The 20,320-nt window shown below is 34.9% G+C and overlaps 2 protein-coding genes across 3 annotated transcripts in view; both read left to right on the top strand.

Annotated features, from left to right (window-relative positions):
• Positions 1 to 4,109, top strand: part of LOC105219049 (all trans-polyprenyl-diphosphate synthase PDSS1) — a 71,890-nt gene extending 67,781 nt beyond the window's left edge. The window contains exon 8 of the mRNA XM_054225641.1: positions 2,808 to 4,109. Coding sequence (XP_054081616.1) covers positions 2,808 to 3,029 — 222 coding nt within the window. The 3' untranslated portion in view covers positions 3,030 to 4,109. The remainder of the gene's footprint in view (positions 1 to 2,807) is intronic.
• A 7,439-nt stretch (positions 4,110 to 11,548) lies between these two features.
• LOC105219048 (uncharacterized) lies at positions 11,549 to 19,341 on the top strand. Of its 2 annotated transcripts, XM_029044746.2 has the most exons (6): positions 11,550 to 12,063; positions 14,952 to 15,068; positions 15,130 to 15,729; positions 15,810 to 15,899; positions 16,232 to 16,713; positions 18,481 to 19,341. In XM_029044746.2, exons 1-6 carry the CDS (start codon positions 11,899 to 11,901, stop codon positions 18,710 to 18,712), a joined length of 1,686 nt encoding a protein of 561 aa, XP_028900579.2. In that variant the 5' UTR covers positions 11,550 to 11,898; the 3' UTR covers positions 18,713 to 19,341. The 2 variants fall into 2 exon arrangements, with proteins under 2 accessions (XP_011193274.2, XP_028900579.2); XM_011194972.3 differs by lacking the exon at positions 18,481 to 19,341 and having other exon boundaries at positions 11,549 to 12,063; positions 16,232 to 18,377.
• The last annotated feature ends 979 nt before the right edge of the window (positions 19,342 to 20,320 follow it).

Raw genomic sequence — 20,320 nt, 5'->3', positions numbered from 1 at the left:
AAAAAAAATAAAAAAATAAAATAAAATAAAATAAAAAATAAAATAAAATAAAATAAAATAAAATAAAATAAAATAAAATAAAATAAAATAAAATAAAATAAAATAAAATAAAATAAAATAAAAAAATAAAATAAAATAAAATAAAATAAAATAAAAAAAAAAGTAAATTAAATTAAATTAAATTAAATTAAATAAAAATAAAATAAATAAATAAAATAAAATAAAAAAAATAAAATAAAATAATAAAATAAAATAATATAAAATACAATAAAATAAATAAATAAAAAAAAATAAAAAAAAATAAAATAAACTTAAATTAACTTAAATTAAATAAAATAAAATAAAATAAAATAAAATAAAATAAAATAAAATAAAATAAAATAAAATAAAATAAAATTAAATTAAATTAAATAAATTAAAATAAATAAATTAAATTAAATTAAATTAAATTAAAAAAATAAAATAAATAAATAAAATAAAATAAAATAAAATAAATAAACTAAATTAAATAAAAATAAAATAAATAAATTAAATAAAAAAAAAATAAAATAAAATAAAAAAAAAATAAAAAAAAAATAAAATAAAAAAAAATAAAATAAATAAATAAAATAAAATAAAATAAATAAATGAAAGAAAATAAAATAAAATAAAATAAAATTAAAAAAATAAAATAAATAAATAGAATAAAATAAATAAATAAATAAAATAAAATAAAATAAAATAAAATAAAATAAAATAAAATAAAATAAAATAAAATAAAATAAAATAAAATAAAATAAAATAAAATAAAATAAAATAAAATGAAATAAAATAAAATAAAATAAAATAAAATAAAATAATAAAATAAAATAAAGTAAAATCAAATATAATAAAATAAACTAAATAATATAAAATAAATCTCAATTTTTGAGAATTTTTTTTGCATAAGAATTGCAGCACATGCCAATAATAGATCATCATCATCCGACGATGACATGATGACCGTTCGTTACGAGCTCAAAACTAAACTGATGTTTGACGTGTTAATTTGAACGTTTGCGGCCAACACATGATTGAACATCACTAACACATATGTGTTGTTTGACGCAATTATTTGATCGTCTCCAAGGTATTTAATGTCGATAAGATAGTAAGCTAAAAGAGTAACAACGTCCTTGCTTTCCTCGTTTATTTTATTTACTCATTATTTTGTCAAGTGATGTAACAGCTGTTAATAACAGTATGTTAATAATTGCTGTTTTATGAGCTGTCCATTGAGTCTTTGTCTTAGCATAAAAATTATAACATCTGTTAATAACAGCTGCAAACATTAACATGAACAGCTGTTGATAACAGTGAGTTAATCTATATACAACAGAAAACTCTTAATAAAAGAGCGATATCATCTGTTATTAACTGTAGGCATAACATTACCCAATCTTTATAATTCCTACAAGGTATTACGGCACTTGAAACGGATAATAAAGCATTAAAATAGCAATGACTCAAATTCAAATTGAAATACGAAATATAAAAAATCGATGCTACGCAAATCCAAAATCAGCAGTGCATCATAAAGTTATTTAGTTGGCATCATATATTATGGAATTTTGTAGTAACACCACTACACCCTGCCTACAAAATGATTCCCCTCCCTCCGCGCTAATTACCTCAAACACACTTGTTAGTCGCTCAACACGCAGCGCCTCGCAATCAAATTGAATAGTTTTTCGAAAATTGATATGCGAAGCAATTTGTATGGACGTGAGGTGGTTTTTAAGCTGCAGCTGATGAATGTTGATTGCCAACGGGGCTGTAGAGTGGCAGGAGAGTAGCGACAAACAACAACTGATGTTATGCGTCAAACGTATTTCTTATGTGTATGATATGACTGTGAGTAGGAGCTAATAGTTGACACTTGTGACGTTTGTGGCAGGTGCGTTGCGACAGTTATAAAAATGGAAACAATTGTAGGGTGTCACTCAGTTGGAGTGAAATAGTTCAGTTTAGTCTGTGCTTGGTGGCAGTCAATGGGTGTAGTTGTACGTGCGACTAAACAGCGTCAATTATTGCGCCTCTCAACATTCCCACCATTCCAGTGGGTTTGTGGTTAAGCACCGCTTCCGTTCGTACGATTATCAGCCTTCCTGCTTTCCGTTCATTCATTGCTGGAGCTTTATCGAAATCTGGCACTAAATTGCTGCTACGATGGCCTGCTTTTAGGCGCTTTAAACGTATTAGTTGCATTTGAGGATCGCTAATGTTTGTTCTGTGCGAAAGGTGATTAATCCATTGAGAGATTTTAAACAATGCCGTGAATCGTTTTTCAAATTTGAAATTATTTTGAATGCCCGATACCCATAAAAAATTGCCTACCTTAAGGCGGTGCTAAATTCTAATAATATGCATAATAATATGATAGTAATAAGTTGTAAAATGCCTATATTTTTAGGAAAAACCTTGGTATTTGTGAATGTAAATAGTACTGCCGTGTTAGTAACATTTTATGTCAAAAATGTTGCCTACCTTTAGGCGAAGCATACACCTTAACAAAGTTTCACACCTAATATAGTACTAATAAATGGCCAGGCTATTATTAAACGAGGAATTATTAAATTTACAGAGTTTTAAAGCATACTTTTAGCAAAAAACATTTCTTTATACTTTTTGTAACGACTTAAATATATATAAGTTGGCTAATTCCATATTTTTTTTCTTAAGACATTTAAATATTATTTTTTATATAAAAAATACAATAATACATATCAATATTAAAATTTTATTGCACTCGAACATATAAAAAAATGTATCTCCCTTCTCCATTGCAGTATCCCGAACTCAACCCGATGATAATGCGCCGCTTCAGTGAACCCGGCGATGTTGAACGTGCCTTCGAACTAGTCCACAAATCGCATGGGCTCGAACAGACGCGCTTTTTGGCCAAGAAGCACTGCATCGAAGCGATACGATTGGCGCAGGAGCTGACCGAGTCGCCATACCAGAAGGGTCTGCAAGTGGTCGCGGATTTAGTCATTAATCGTATGAAATAATAGCTTAAGTAACGGGTGCAGGGGCAGCTGGTGCAACACAGAATAGTGCAACATAACACACAAAAAACAAAAACAAAAACAAAAACAACATACACAAATCAAAAACACATTTGCAAATGTTAAATAATATGAATATAATTATACATTTTTATATAAATATATAAATACATATAATATATACATAAATATATATAATTTGTAACTATATAAAAGCTAATATATTATAATACGATAAAAAGAAGTCCAAAATAAATTATGAATAGATTTTATATGCAAATATGCAGAAATGAATAAATAAGTTATAAACAAACAAATAAAAAACAAAAAACAAAAAAAACAACAAATTAAGCAGCAAATAAATGTTGTTGTAAATACACAAAAGCGCAAAAAACATGTTATATAAAAATAACTGTGTTTATCACAACAAAACTACAGTTAACAACAAAAGCGTAGCAAACATCATACGTTTACTGTTGTTGTTGTTATTTCTTTTTTTTTTTTGCAAATTTGTGAAAAGCATAAATATAGTCTAAACACACAGAAATATTATAATTTTAATAACTTTATGCATTAGTATGTAAGTCTTGTTGACATTGTAAATAATTTATGGTAATGTAAAGAGGAGCTTGAAAAAGAAGAAGCAACAAAAATACAAATATATATATATTTAAACAAAATATACGCAGGAAATAAGTTAAACCAAACAGAAAATATTTAATATGTACATAACTGAATGCATAGTAATGTTCATATATATATATATTATATGCGAAAAATAAAAAACACAACAAAAACAGCAACTGACATACTTAAAAAGCCAGCAAATAAGCAAACAAACAAACAAAACGGGAGAAAGGTTGGTTTAAACTTAATTTAGTTTGTATTAAAGACCGGAAAAAAGGAAATGAAAACAAACAATTATATATACACACATATATGTAGAGTAGACAAGAAATAACTGTACATACGCTATGTACATACTATAACTATTGTACAAATGAGACAGTTGATAGCGGTTAACTTAAACAGTTTAATTATAACGGAAATTATAACGAATGTGTTCTTGAAAAATACTAAAAATACCTTACTTAAGATATTTGAGGAGGAATTTTGATACAATTTTTTATGTGTATATAGTGCTAAAGAACTATGTATATAGAATACAAGAGAGTTTATAGTTTTTTTTTAAATACGAAAAATAATTTTTTGTTAACTGTTGAAAACAGTTATTACCAGTGTGTGGAGTTTAAAATTCAAAAATAAATTTAATTAAATTTCAAATTTACACAAATAAAAAAGTCAATAAATAAGAAAAAATTCCATCCTTAAAGCGAATTCCTTCACTCCATTTAAATTCAATTGTTAAAAAATTCTTTCCAATATATTTTGTTAAAAATAGCTATAATTTGTTGCTAGAAATTATTTTATATTTTCAAAATTTTACAATTATTAAATAATTATGAAGAAAATCGAATGTTTATATAAAATTGTATTTCTTTAAAAATAAAAAAAAAATGAAAACTTTACAATTGCGAGTAAATATATACAAGCACGTGACGTATATTTACAAAAAAAAAAACGGTGAGCTATATACATAAATATATGTTTGTCTGTATGCATGAAAAATGCATAAAATAAATAATTGTTTTTTACAAATACAACACTGAGAAATGTACGAATTGTTATGCTGACTAAAGAATAAATAAAATGTTTTTAAAACCAATGCTTATTATTTTAAATATTTTATATAAAATAATCAGTTTATACCAGTCTATTAAGTATAAAAAATTGTACCAGTTTATTAATTATTAGAAAGGAATAACTTTATACCAGTTTACCTAGCGGAATTCGTTTAATTTGAACTGCTTCATTTTACCGTATGATATAAAAATGTTACAAAAGTAAAATTTGATAGTGCCATAATTTTCAGAACTCCTTTTAAGAAGAAAAAGTTGAGTATTGAATGTACCCACTTGAAAAACGGCTTACAGAGTTTTTGCATGCATCTGTGGAGAGTTCAGAACCTTTTATATAATAAATAGGCAACTCACCACCATCTGAAATGGTTTCCATATTTTTTTAAAGCTTCTTTAGAACAGAGCCCACTATCATACTAGATATAGCTATAGTCGTCGACCGATTACTCAGTAAGTTTTAACAATTTCTTGACTCAGTACCTCGATCTGTTTCGAGATCGTACGTTTTTTTGCAAGAGTTTAACGGGATTCTCGATTTCAAATTTTGACGATTTTTTCTGGTATGAACTAGGATTATAAATTTCGCACAAAAATTAGCAAAATGGCGGACCTTAAACCTTTAAACGCGCTCTCGGCTCTCGGCCTGACGCTTCCACCATAAATCGGATATACAGTGGAAATTCTCTAACTCGAATCACCATAATCCACAAAAAAACTTCGAATTAACGAGACTTCATTAAAACATAAATTTTTCAAAAAGGTATAAAATATAGATTTATAGACAGTTCTGTAATTTTGTTTGTTGCATTTTGCTATTTTTTGGCTCTTGACGTCTATATTCCACGCCGTTGTTACACGATTTATGCAATCCATAAGAGTGATATCATATTTTTGTTGTTCGCCTCCATACGAATATAGGGACTCCTTTAAAATACTGCCTCAATAGTAAAATTTTAAATTTCGAAAAATTCGATTTATGGAAGGAAATTTGTATGAAATTTGACTTCAATTGCTAACTTATGAGTTCGAATTATGGAGAACTTCGAGTTATAGAAGTTCGAGTTCTGGAAGTTCCACTGTATCTTCAAGAGTTTTTGAAATTTTTACTTTAAATTTGAAAGGAACATTCTTGTTATAAGTTCGAATTAAATAAAAAAAATCGATTTTTTTTAAACCGAAAATGTGGAAGGGGGTGGGGGGTGGGGGGTGGGGTGGGGTTTCCCTTAATATTGCATACTTCCTTTAAGTTAGTACAGAGAGTTGACCGATTTGATCAGAAGGATTGAAATTATATAATTGTTCTTGTGTATGGGGCGGCAGACTCTATATAGGTTTCCTATCCTAAGTCGGATACCGGATCAGATTGGGTTAAGTAGACCATGAAGAAAGAGGGTACTTGGTCTTTGATCTTGCGGTTATTCGTCTTTTGGCTTCTTATCGACCTTTGAAAACTATCTAACGTGTATGCTCTGAATATTTAGTACCTTACTGCGAAAGTCACATAACATCTTCTTTAAAAACTTTTCCTTTTCGCCAACTTTAAACCCTGAAACCTTATTGGGAAACATGTCTGCGAAAAAATAAGTAAAAACCGAAAACTTCAGGCACTCGGGCAGTGCTTGAGTAAACGACATGTCAGTGGAATATTAGTGATTCCTTTTGGTCACTGTAGACTGGCACTTAAAAAAGTAGTAGTAGCAGGCAAAAGGGTCAAAATAAGTTGCGTGCTTATGCATGTATGTATGTTAAGTGCAAAATCAATATGTGTGTTTACAAAAAGTCAGTGCTGCAACATACTGTGTTACTGTTTACATTCAACCGAGTGACTGACTTATGAGTATATGTAGAATGATCTGTGAGTATTATGAAATAAAGAAGCAGTTCGAGGGGTCAAATATATTTACTCTGTAAAGCGCTATCATTGCACATGTTTGTATGAGTACTAAAATGGTGGAAAGCGTTGATGAGCTAGGCAACAGCTGGCATTCGTTCAAGTGAATATGCCATATATTTAATCATTTCCACAAAAGGCAGCAGCAGTTAAGTGTTGGTACTGTTTTTGTTCGACGCGCTGCAGACAGAGAATGACATGAGCTGTTTGCGCTCAAAGCACCGCCAACGTTACTATAAAGTATGTATGTGTGGTCCTGTTTTACTAGTGAAGTGCCAAGTCCATTGCTAGAGGCGAGCAAATAAAATGAAGCTGTTGTTTTAAGTGAGAGTCTAGAATGTAACTAACGGCCCGCCGCTTTTGTTGAGTCCTGCGAATTGAATCACAACTATTTTGTTGTTGCTGTAAAATGCTCAAAGGCTTCGCCAGCAACAAGCAGCTCATTGGCACGCTATAAACTGAATGAGATTGATATAAAAACAAAGAGACTGACAGTGTCGTGCATATAATATGTACATATGTGTTGCTATATAAGAGAGGGTTCAATATATCATATACGTGTTGTGGTTTATTTAACCCAATTTTCCGTGAATGCTTGGAACGCATTTATATATAGAGATTATCCTTGTAAAGATAGCATATATTCTCTCTCTCCCTCTCTGTTTGTCGATCTTTAATTTCCTTTATGTTCCCTAATTTTGTGTTTTTTTTTTATAGAATCCGTGCAATCTCTATAAATAAAGTGTCTTTCAGAAGGGCTCTTCTCTCCAAATATAATTTTTTACCTGGATGATTGTAAAGCAATTGTAAACAACAAATGTAAACAACATTGGATCTTGCGAAGAGACGTAGGATCCTTTAAGCAACAAATATTCAGTTATTTTATAGAAATTAAGGCACCTCAATTATGTCGCCTAAGTCTAATGGAGCTCTAGCTCATTGAGGCATCTTGTCGAACGGCCCTCATTCAACACCTCGAATGTACTGTTTATATATATATTAGAGCTCTTGGTATTCGACGAATCGACTAACCGAATTAACCGAATAGGGCATTATTCGAATAATAGTATTCGGTTTGCACTATTCGGATAGTCGTCAGTCATCGACTATTCGATTAACCGCTCATTTCCGACTATCCGGTTAACCGTTTCTTTGTCGACTATTCGAATAGTGTAAGTTCATTTAATTTCCATTTTTATTGAAAAAAGTGAAACACAGGAAAAATGCGCACAACTGGCATTTTCACAAGTAAAAACAAACAAAAATCAAAGGCTGCTTGTATTTCAAACAATTTTCATTTATTCGAATAGTGACAGTATAACTATTCGAATAGTCGTAACATTGCGACTAATCGAATAGTATTAACCGTTTGATATTCGTACGAACGGTTACAAACCGGATATTCGAATAATCGGTTTTCAGGTTAATCGAATAATTTTAAGAGCCCTAATATATATACATAAAATTAAAAAAAATTATAGTTAGCTACTGTAAAATTCCCCGAAGAATTCTTTCCTTACCTCGCCAAAGGCAACATTAACAACAAATCAGCCAACTAAAAACCTCTGCTGGTTTATTTGAAATGTTGGTCAACGTTAAAGCTCACAAGCGCGCAACTAGTTCAGCTCATTAACTCCCCCTAAACCACCTCCTTCATTTCTTAGTACAGGATGCTGTATTCATTGACTCGTGAGCATTGATGGATGAGCAAAATGCGCCGGAAGTCCTACTTACTGTCCGCACTCGCTGCTTAATGCGCGCTTAGAGTGCTTAACTCGATATGCACATATACTACTATATGACTGTGCTCCTGATTTATGTGTGTGTGTGTGTGCTGATAATTACTGAATTGTGCATAAGTATGTGTGTGCATTCTAAATATCAACAAGTACTGTTTACTCTGTAGCTAACTAAGTAGATGGCCAGTTGTTCAAGTGTACGCCGATTGCGTGATTCAATTAAGTATTGAGGGTAATTACATGTAACGGATATATAAATAAAGCAATCGGAAGTAGAGCAATCGCTCGAATCACTCAAAGGAAGGAAATATTACAGAAAAGAAAAATATTGCGTACAGGGGGGGATTACTGGCGTTTATCATTTATTGCAAGTTGTCGTAAATAAAATGGGTAAATTTGAGGTTGCTGATTTCATGAGTTAGTGTATATATTTTTTTAATGAGCTGACTCTGATTTAATGTAGATGTAAGTTAAATAATCTAAAACTTCCTACAATATTTTTTAAAGAGATGACAGTGTTCTTTTAAGTAGAAATATATAAGATGATGTGATGTGAGGACTATAATTAAAATTTTTACGTGACTGGGAGCTACGGTATTATGATGAAATCAAAACTAATAACTTTTGGTATTTGATAGAAAATCGTCAAAAATTTGCTCATCTCTTCTAAAAAACCTCTGCAACCTCTAGATCGTGAAATGTATCGTAGCAAATGAGAAGAGACATTGGATTAAAAACTTCAAAGAAAGTTGGGAAACCTCAGCCTAGCCTATTGAGAATAGTGTCAATTATATGTTGCTAGGTTTTTAATTTGAACTTAAATGATTTGAAATTTTAGTTATAGATTTTCAAATATATTAGAAACAGCTTGCTTTTAAAAATTCTGGTTAGAAATCTGTTTGACGGTTTACGAGGTTTTTAGAGCGAAGATATTAGGTTGTCAAATATCTGCTTTATAAAAAGTGTTACAGTGATCTGTTTCCATCTAGACGGCAACTTCATAATAGAAGCCCCCTTCCTTATTTGCGAAGAACTCGGACAGCCACTTTTCAAAAGCCTCTTTTGAGTTCAACTTTATACCATCATGGGCGTTCGTCATGGACAGTAACAGATGGTATTCACTTGGCGCTATGTCCGGGCTATATGGTGGATGCGATAAAACCTCCTATCCGAACTTCCGTAACTTCTGACGAGTCATCAACGAAGTGTGTGGTATGGCGTTGTCCTAGTGGAAGACTACACCCTTACTGTTGGCCAATTCTGGACGCTTCTGGTCGATCGCCTGCGTCAAGCGGTGCAGTTGTTCGCAGTAGGTGAGTAGGATGATTTCCTTCCAATCCCACCAAACACACAGCAAAATCTTCCTGGCCGTGAATTCAGGCTTGGCCACTGTTTGGGACGATTCACCGGTCTTCCACCACGACCGTTTTCGCTTGATATTGTCGTATGTGATCCATTTTTCGTCGCCTGTCACCATCCGCTTCAAAAATGGGTTGAATTCGTTCCGTTTCAGCAGCATATCGCAGGCGTTGATTCGGTCTAGAATGTTTTTTTGCGTCAAATCATGCGGCACACAAACATCAGGCTTTTTTGTATATCCAGCCTTCTGCAGATGGTTTAAAATGGTTTGATGACTAACTCCCATCTACTGAGCGATGTCACGATGTTTTCCATGATTTGATCGGTGTTCGTCGTCACAGGTCTTCCGCTGGCTGGCGGTGGTGTCCATGGTGTCGTTTTCACCCGCTCTGAATCGTCGAAACCATTCCTCCGCAGTTCGAAGTAATAGAGTACCATCCCCCATTTGCCTTTAACGAAGGAAAACTTTGAAATAGCATGAATTTCGGCGTTAGTGAACTTCATGTTTACACGTCCAAACTAATCATGCATAGCGTCGTTTTGTAGGTTATGTCAAGACCTTTCAAAGATGTATAGTATTGCCAGATACGAGCTCTGTAGCGCTTTATTCAAAAGACAAAAAGGCGGAAGGAACAACGTAGTATATGTTAGCTTAGGCTCATCCCTTAACTTTAATACCTTAAACAGTTCAATTAAGATGAAAATTTCCCCAGATATGACATTTTGAAAAAAATTTCATTATTCTAGTTAGTTTTAAGTGAAATAGAGAAAATTTTGACCTTGTACAAGTTTTAGTGGACATTTTTTTTCACGGACTATTGACTTTACTTCATCAGAGAAGCTGGTTTGGTTATCAGTGACTACCAACTTCACCTAACAACACTATGAAATCCTCATATTATTAATAAAGTGTTTATAATTCTAGCTCTTATTTGTTTTTATATAGTAAAGCGATCGTGTTTCTACAGGAATTATTCTCGGATACACTATTTAGGATTTAAAGTAAATGTGAATACCACATAAGGAAGCGCCCATATAATAGAGTGAGTTGTAGTAGCTGCTGTTGTAAACTCCACCTGCATGAATTAAGCAGTTTAAAATTTTACTTTCAAATTTGTAAACAATAACACAGCAAAGTGCACGAGCGCGCGTGCAAAGTCGAATGGGAAAATATTTATCTGGCCCGATAACCCAGAGCTTTTAGTGCAGCCATTTTGCAGAGAGCAAACATGCGAACAAAACGGCAAACACACGAGCAGCAGTTTGGCGATGTGCAAGCAAAGTGGCAAACAAAAATGTGTATCGCAGCTGAACAAAAAACAAGTGCCCTCAAGGACACTTGCCAAACGCGCACGGAAGTCGAAACTTGAGCAAACGTGCAGTGTAACAGCAATAACAACAATTCACTACGAGTGTGTGTACTGTCAATATATGCCAATTTGCTGTGTAAGCGCGAGTGCGCGCCCAAAACGCGACTATAAATAAGTGTGTGCCGCAGGGCCACTAGAGTAGTTGTTGTCGCACGAGCTGCACCTGCAGCAGTGAAGCGCCAAAACGAATGAACGTCGCTTCTTCAGCTCCAAGACAACGAGCGCGCGTCAGTCGAAAACTCCGTTAGCACCTAAATAACCGTAAATAGGTGGTGCGCCTACGGGTAGGTATCGATTTCAGGTGCTCACACGGTGCGATTGCTTCCGCGTGTGCTTGGGTTTGTGCGCGCGAATATAAATGGCATGGTAAGCGCCGTACCAGGCACCAGGCAGCAGCGCATTCGTGTTTGGCTTCTGACTGCTGACTTTTTCCATAGAATTTCCTAGTTTGTCTGGTTGGCTGGTTGGCGGCGCGAACTTTTGCCTGTGACGCGCCAGTTGTTGTTTGGCAACACTTGAGCAAAGCATTCATTTCCGGCAGATTTATTCGTTTCCTGCGACCGTCGTAAGCGCATCGTAAGCCCTTCATCCGTTCGTTCTTCCAAACTGCACAAATTCGCATCTCGCCTCGTCGCACACACAGTTTGAAATGTCGGTTTCCGCTGCATTTAATGTGCAATAATCCTTTAGTGTGGAAGTGTCATAGATTCAAGTGTTGCAGCAGCTGCGTTCTAGTGTGCCCTCAACGCGTAGTGTAAAATCCCTCTGTGTGCATTTGTGTTTGTGTGTGTGTGTGCGAGCGCAGGTGGCAAAATGACAACCAGTGATGAATTTTGTCGCGATCATTACGAGCATCCATTGTTGTGGTGCGACGAGAAGAAACGTTTGGTGGAGCGCAAAAACGCCGAGGAGAGTATGCGTATGTGGCGGCGTCGCAAAGCTGAGGAAGTGGCGCGCAAGGAGAAGGATAAAGCTGAGGTGAGTAATTTACGGCTTATGTGAATTTGTAGCGGTGCTAGTATAAATTTGTATTCCAAAGAAGAATAAATGAGTGACTTGTATATATTTAGATAATTTTTTCAATAACCATTCTTCAATATTGAAAAAAAAAATAGATATGGGATTTCTAGATTAAAGGCTATTAAAATTTCCATAGAAGTTTCATGAAGTCCTTTAATTGAGTGAATTAGCAAATTTTCTTTATAAAAAATGGTGAAGAAATTTTGTTAATTGACTCAATTAAGGGATACGTGAATGTCTACATATAAAATTATATCAAATGACTAATTTCAAATATTATTTAGAGGCCCGATATTATGTTGAAGATTGCTCTAACTAAACAGACCGAAATCTCATTGACTTACAGTTAAAAATGGAACATTAATTTGCAATTTACATATTTAATGTTCCTTAATCCAGTCAATTAACTAAGCTCGAGCTCAAACACACTATATTATTAAATCTCTAATTTTTGTTGTGTTCTTCATAACAATGTCCTAACTTTCAACTTTAACTTTGAACTTTTATCGGGTGATTGAATCAGAGTACTTTTTTCAATAGCTTTTTTTTTGACTGACCACGATTGAGTCGTGTCAAGCTGTCATGTTATTTTTGTTCAGTATTGTGTGGCGCTTCGTCATGGAAAGACTTACACCTGAACAATCTTTACAAATTGTTCAACTTGATTACGAAAATTCAAATTCGCGCGGTTCGCTCAACTTATGGTCTACATAATCGGCCTACTGAGCGTACTATTTGTAACACACCTATCTCGAGACCCAGCATTCATTATTGGATAATATCGTCCGCACGAAAATAAAGCCGTAGCCGTCAATAGCGACCGTTATCGCGCCATGATAACCGACTAGTTGATCCCTGAAATTGAAGCTCATGACCTTGGCGACATTTGTTTTCAAAAAGACGGCACCACATTCTCCGAAAAATTTTCGGCGCAGATGAACGGAGTATAAGATGAAATAGCGAACTTGGCCAGCTAGTTCTGGGCGGATACGTGGTGCGATATATCAAAACGTAACGATTAAGATGGCTAGGAATGGATGATTCACGAGCCCAAAAGAAGATACTGAACCCGAAAGCATTCATCGGCAGAGCAAGAGGAAGGTCAACATCAAGATGGAAGGACGAATTAAACGAATATCTGAGAAGCTCCGACTGGAAAACTGGAGAGAGACCGCAAAAGACAGAGTAGCTTGGAGTCGTATTGTTCAACAGGCCAAAGCTCACAGAGTGCTGTAGAGCCAAAGTCTAAAGTGTAAGCGGACAATCCCGCTTCGATTCAGGCTTTGGAGCAAACGTTCAAAATTATTATTATTATTCTTGGTTTTTTATTATTAATCTTGATTTTGTTCGATTGGGATTACTCGCCATACGAGACGGGCACAGAGTCTAATCATACACAAATATTCATGGACAGTTATTTCTCTAGCGAAAAGTTAGTTCGCCTGGCGCATTAATCGAACAACACCTATAGAGTACTTTTTGGTATCAATAATGTCTTCAAGGAATATGAAAGGAGAAATAGTTCAGAAATAGACAATTTGTTGATTTCGATGGGTGTCCTGGCTTAGTTTTTTTAGTGTAGTATAGTCATGTACCTTTTAGTTTTAAACAAAAAAAAATGTAAGCTTTCCTTAAAATTTTCTAAAAACAATTACATAAATAGAAAATCAAGAAAACCCCACGTTATAATTCACTTTGCATTTAATTAAATAGTAATATATCCCAGCAAATGAGGTTAACGACCCGAGGTGATTAGAAAACCAAATCAACAAGAAAATTAATATGCATATAATAAAAACATGTATATAATTGGAAATGCTTGCGCCGAAGCAAATTCACAATGAAATATTGCCATGCAATTTGCAAGCAATAAAACCAGGAAGTCAGCCAGATGCCAAGACGGTCTGACAATGTGATTTCACTTGACTTGCCGCGGCAATGCTGATTGGAATAGTTTAGCATAAATAGCGGCGCGCAAACGTACAAATTACCCAAATATGAAAATCGGCAGAAATCAGAGGCCAAGAGCCAAGAGCGACGTAGGGTTAGGCGCCTCGTAGAGCCTACCGCAAGCAAGGCGAGCAACGAACTCAAGCAAATATCGCGTGACTGGAAATTCCGCGCTGCTTCCTAGTTGTATGTAGAGATGAGTGTAACGGTTGTTGATAACGAAGTTGTGGAGCGACACGCTAAAGACAAATCAGTTGTGAACTGACTACGAGTAAGAATATATAATATATTTTATATAGAGGTAGGCTAAAGTACTATATTTTAGTGTGATTGTTGTAGAGCTGTTATTTATTTTGCAACTATAACAACAACCTACAAACGAAGTTAATTTTGGCATTTCATTTTGGGCAAAAGAATATAAACAAAGACGGCCGTGAAGAAGGAAAGCTTGAGGAGGGTGGTGAAAGCACGTGCTTCCGATACTAGTGGGTTAAGAGATGGGTAGTGAAATGTAGCGCGCACTGAGGAAGACAGTTGCCGCGCCTGAAAGTAGACAATAACTTTGCGCTTGTGCCCATATTTCCTCATTAAATTTGCGACGTTGGAGTGTGGGAGTGTCTGGCAGAGCTTACTGACTTTTTCTGTGCCACAAAAGAGTTTCGCAGACTTTCGCGCGTTTTCGTGTATTTTGTAGTATGTATAGATGTGTCGGTTTAAGTTTGGGTTGCGGTGGTAAGAACTTTCGGAACGTTACAAATGCAAAAAATAAATAAATAATAAAACACAACAACAATAAATTGTGTATCACTGACCTAGTTAAGTTATTTCGAGTAGTTATACGCACAGATATACATAGAGAGACAGTTATTCAACCTGCTACTTTTCTGTCATTGCAGTACTACGAACTCTTCGTTAAGCACTATCCTTGGGGTCGTCCTGGCGGTGGCGCGCCTAATTTGGAAATCAGACGCAAGGATATCACAGCCATTGGCCTGCATTCCACGCCCACAATTGTAAGTAATTCCTATCAACAAAATTATTCATTTCAAGAAGCATTTCTTCACTTTCTTCCAGAGCACTATGCACCGCCTGAACTCTTGGCAACCCTGTCGCTATAACGATTACTTCTCACAGCGTAAAAAGTGTCATGATCCCGCCACCTGTTATCATCATCATTTACATCATCACATACCACCATTACCACCGCCGGCGCCACCACCACCACCGCACGTCACCACACACACACATACTGTGCGCACCACCACCGATGCCTGTCATCCCGGCGCCGGCGGCGTGTTGACTGTTTGCGAGCGTAGCGTTGGCGATGTTGGCGTTGGCGCAAAAGTCATTGGTGCCACCAATAGCAATGTGACCGGCGGCGGCAGCAACGCTGTTGGTGGCATTGGTGTTGGTTTGGGCGCCACAAAAAACGGTGAGACCTTGCATATAACGCTCAAAGATCACCCATCTATGTCGTTTCGCAATAAAGGACATCTCGACATCGAAGTACGCTATAAACCGGGTGCCGCCACGGGTAGCAAGGGTAAGCCGTTGCTGGAAAAGATTGTGGTGTCGGATAGCGATAAGTGCCCGCTGGTGCAAGGCGTACAAACACAGTCGGTTTTAAAGTGTTCGCCACGCAAGAAGAAGCTCGTCGCAAAGTTGGAGAAGCCGGTGAGCAGCAGATACTAAACTTACAATGCAATGATATTATTTGTGGGCTTTCTTTTGTGTGTGCTTCTGTCTCATTTCAGTTGAGTAAAGATCCCTGGGGTAAGGCTGGTCCTGGCGGCAAACCGTGGCGCAGTCCAAAAGCGGCAGGGAGCACCTTCATGAAATCGCTGGTGAGTTTAGGAATTCATTGTATTGGTAGTTAACTTATTAGGAGTTTGAAAGATAAGTCTTATTGGCCTTACCTCTCTTTCTGTGGTTAAGAAAGACTTGAAGCTGAAAAGATTAAAACGAAGATGGAACCCGTCTTTAGTATATTAGCAATCATGTTTTTTTTCTGAGAAACTTTCGAAGTTTATATTTTAGAACTTTTCTCCTGGAAATGTAAAATCCCCAACAATATATAGATCTAGAAACATAAGAAAGATCTACAAACATAAAAAAATCAGTCCACTAAAATTATTAGTTCAAAATCACTTAAAATCTCCAATATCTCCTTCCGCAGGGTTGGACCAACAAGGAGATGCTGAAAGATCTCGATCAGGATAATCCCGTTACGCCAGCGGAGAAGCCAACTTTCCGCAAAGTGCGCACCAACAAAAAGGTGCAACGTTGCTGTGAGCTCTGCATTTGCACCTGTCCCGGCATTGTAACCAATAAGGGCTGCCGTGGTGGCGTCGCTACAATGCCGGCGTTGAAAAAGCCACATCAAAGCTCTTCTAACAAAGAGCAAAGCCGTGCTACGGCAATAAATCCACAAATTACAACAACAACTGCCGCTATAAAACAAAAACACTGCCCACGCTTTGTACGCCATTGTGGTGGCACGCTGGACACGAGCAACACAAACAATACCGAGCAGACCAGTGCCAATACGGGTGGTGAGGGTGTGGAATTGGTGCCGTTGTTGGCACGTCGTCGCGCCAATGCACGTCCCGTTAGCCTCTCCAGCACGGATGTGACCAAGCGCACCGCCTCCAAAGATAGGTACGCATGCAACATGATTACTCGTAGCAAATATCTGCAACATTTGCAACAACTACACTGCAACAATAGCAATAGCTATAGCAATAATATCAATATCAATAATATGAACAACAACAACAACAGCAATAATAATGATAAGATTAGCAACAGCATTAGCAAATGCAAAATCAAACGCAATATCGCCAATAAGATTTGTAACTTAAGCAATGCCATCAGCCACATGAACAACAGCAATAACATCAATCGCAATGAGAATAGTAGCAGCGGCACTTCATGTTGCTTAAAGAAATTCACTTTGCATATTCGCTAAGCTTTTTAAGCGGCGGGAGGATAGTGCTTGTGCTTTCGCTTAGTGCTTTTGTGGAAGCTTTATCCCAGGAGCAGTGATTCTATGTTGATGTTAGGAGAATTATAGGTGGTTTGAAAGTTATATATAACGGTTTTCATTTTTCGAGCATAAAGCATTCAACAAGCTTGACATATTTAGGGACATCAATAAGTTTTTGAAGGTTTTTCAGATGGTTGAGTTATATATTATTAAAGAAATTTAACAAAACTCAAATAAGCTTTCATGATTAAACCTTTTAAGATTGAGCTTTCACCTATCGGTCATACTATTCAGCAGCTTGGAGCTAGCGTTCTTAGTTATAATATTTTTTTTTGTAAAGAAGCCTAAAGGGCTTAAAAATTGGTTGATCAAGATAAGGTTGGAAGAATCGAGTAAAATTTTAGCATTTAAGAGAGCTTTTAAAGTACATTTGTGAATTGAAAGCAGAAGCTTTCTAAAAAATTCTTGGTAACTTTAATGCTTATAAACCGATCAAGTCTTGGTTGTATAGAAAGTGCAGAATAAACGCTTCCAGGCTAATAATTATTCGCTTAAATCACGCTTTGACAATAAAAAGAGCAGAGTTTTCGCTTTTACGAGCTTTCAATGGGCTTATTTCTAATGTTCTCTCCACAGCTTACATTGAGCTTTTTAAAGCTTTTTATGCAATGGTAATTAAAAGCATACTTAAATTGTGTATTGAGATAAATAATATTGGAAGTTAAGTTGAGAAGTGGAAATGAGTAGGTGACACAGATAAAAAAATATATGATTCGAGAAGAAATCTACTATATCAATTTATACAACAGTCATTACTTTTATATATATAATCATACATTAATACATATATACATATGCAGAAATCATGTAGCTCTACACATAACTAAAGATTTGCACTCAAAGAAACTTGACTTATGAACTATATAAATATTCAAAACTAGCGTTGCTTATCAGTTTTATTTTTTCATTTGTTTAATTTTTCGTAAAAATTACAACAAAAAAAAACAGAACAATTTCAATTGTAATCAATGTGAAAGTATAAAATAATATAAAACAATTAGATTAGCTGCATTGAAATTTGAAAAAAGTTAGCAAACAAAATTAGAAATCCAAAGCAAATGCAAAAAAAAAAATGCAAAAACGAAATGCAATGAAAACAAAAACAAAAGCTAGTCACAGCAAAAACACTGATGCAAACTACATATATACCGTCTTCTCTGTACTCGCCAACCGCCAACCGCCAACAAACACCAAAACCAACACCAAACAACTACCAACACGAACAACAATAACAACAATAACAACAACAACATATCGATTGAAATGAACTCAATCGATTTACCACGCAACGCGTCGCAACGGCTCGATCTTCGATGTCTTACTTTTTGGCCACATCACATTCTCTGTGCAAATATATATGTGTGCGGGTGTGTGAACAGACTCGCCACAGCACAAGACATTCGCTATCTGCACGACTTGAACACACAAATGTCGGTGAAGCGACAGACAACGTGCGCGGAGCAGCAAAATGAGCGCGAACTCTGCAGCAAACACTTCGAAACGTTCGACACCTTCTGGGGTCGGCCAGGCCACGGAGCGCCCGTGGAGGTGACGGCAAAGCAGAAATTGGACAATTTACTTTATGGCGCCAGCAGTGAATGTTGGAATTGAGAAGCGTCTCCTTGGAGTTGCAAGAATATAAAGCAAATCAAGTGCATTGACCGTGCTGTACATGTGGGAGGGGAGGATAATCACAAGAAAAGAGAGAAGAGAGAAACACTTAAAATTGACTTTTGTTCGAAAGATTTGGTTACTTAAGCAAAAGTTATGCAATTTCAATAAGTCTTTATCTCGCATAAGCACATACATACATATGTACCAAGTACTTATGTATGTGTGCACATTTATTTATTTTTTATCGAAATGAAAGCGAATGTGGTGGCGCTAGAAATTTTGTCAATTTGCCAGGTTGCAAGTTACACAAAGTTGAAACGAAAAACGAAAGGAGACGAGAAGGAAAATGGAAATTTTTAATTTTAAATTTTTTTTTCGAAAATTTAATTTAATTATAAATTATTTTAATCACTATTTTATGTAAAAAAAATATTTTACTCCTACTAACTGTGTTCTACTATGCTGTAATTTGTAGTTGTTGTAAATTTCAAAGCTGGCTTTCGCTGTATTATGTAAGTCAAACGGTTGGAATTTCTAGTAAATTAGCTATGAAAGGACTTAAATTATCTTAAATTGTATTAAATATTATTATTTATAGTTAATGACACATGCACATAGTTTAAAGGAAAAATATATTCCAAACAAAATAATAAATAATTATAATACATAATAATAAATCTATTGTAAATTGTAAATACTCGTATAGCGTAATTTATCAATAAATCTCAAATGTTAAACAAATATTGATTGTTGATAACTGAATTTAGCTATAATTATTTAACAAAAAATTGAGCATTATTGGCTCACTCAATTAAAGTGAGGGTCGATTCTATAAAGCCTTTTACTTTAGTGACTCTTGGAGAGTATTAATTGCAGACCTATAAAACACTCTTTTAATAGCTGATAAGAGATGTTAGAATTTCATGAAGCAGATTAAGAACAGACGTCATAAATACACTGAACTTCGAAAACTTTCATAGAAATTTACGTCCGTAACTCGGAAGTCTCTCTAGCTCGAAATTTTTTTGTGGATTATGGTGGTTCATCTTCATGTTCATGTTCATCTTCATCTTCATCTTCATCTTCATCTTCATCTTCATGTTCATGTTCATGTTCATCTTCATCTTCATCTTCATCTTCATCTTCATCTTCATCTTCATCTTCATCTTCATCTTCATCTTCATCTTCATCTTCATCTTCATCTTCATCTTCATCTTCATCTTCATCTTCATCTTCATCTTCATCTTCATCTTCATCTACATCTTCATCTTCATCTTCATCTTCATTTTCATCTTCATCTTCATCTTCATCTTCATCTTCAGCTTCATATTCATCTTCAGCTTCATATTCATCTTCATCTTCATCTTCATCTTCATCTTCATCTTCATCTTCATTTCTTTATCTTTATCTTCATCTTCATCTTCATCTTCATCCTAACTTTGAATACTGAATTTAGGGTTCTCGCTACTATTCCCGATATATGATATCAATTTTCAAATTTCCCTTAGACCTTAAATACCGCACCTACGAATTTTCACCCTCTATTCAATGTTTATTAAAATAATGAAATTTTGAAGTAGTACCCGACAAACTCATCAATGGGTT

Source organism: Zeugodacus cucurbitae, chromosome 2 (genome assembly GCF_028554725.1).
Source record: "Zeugodacus cucurbitae isolate PBARC_wt_2022May chromosome 2, idZeuCucr1.2, whole genome shotgun sequence".
Taxonomy (NCBI): domain Eukaryota; kingdom Metazoa; phylum Arthropoda; class Insecta; order Diptera; family Tephritidae; genus Zeugodacus; species Zeugodacus cucurbitae.
This window is presented reverse-complemented; position numbering and strand designations above follow the sequence as displayed.

What these genes read in the sequence shown, in the direction of transcription:
- LOC105219048 (XM_011194972.3), top strand. Translation starts at nt 11,899, where the DNA reads ATGACAACCAGTGATGAATTTTGTCGCGATCATTACGAGCATCCATTG. An exon ending in AGGAGAAGGATAAAGCTGAG is followed by an intron (nt 12,064 to 14,951) that starts GTGAGTAATTTA and finishes CTGTCATTGCAG; the next exon opens with TACTACGAACTCTTCGTTAA. An exon ending in TCGCAAAGTTGGAGAAGCCG is followed by an intron (nt 15,730 to 15,809) that starts GTGAGCAGCAGA and finishes GTCTCATTTCAG; the next exon opens with TTGAGTAAAGATCCCTGGGG.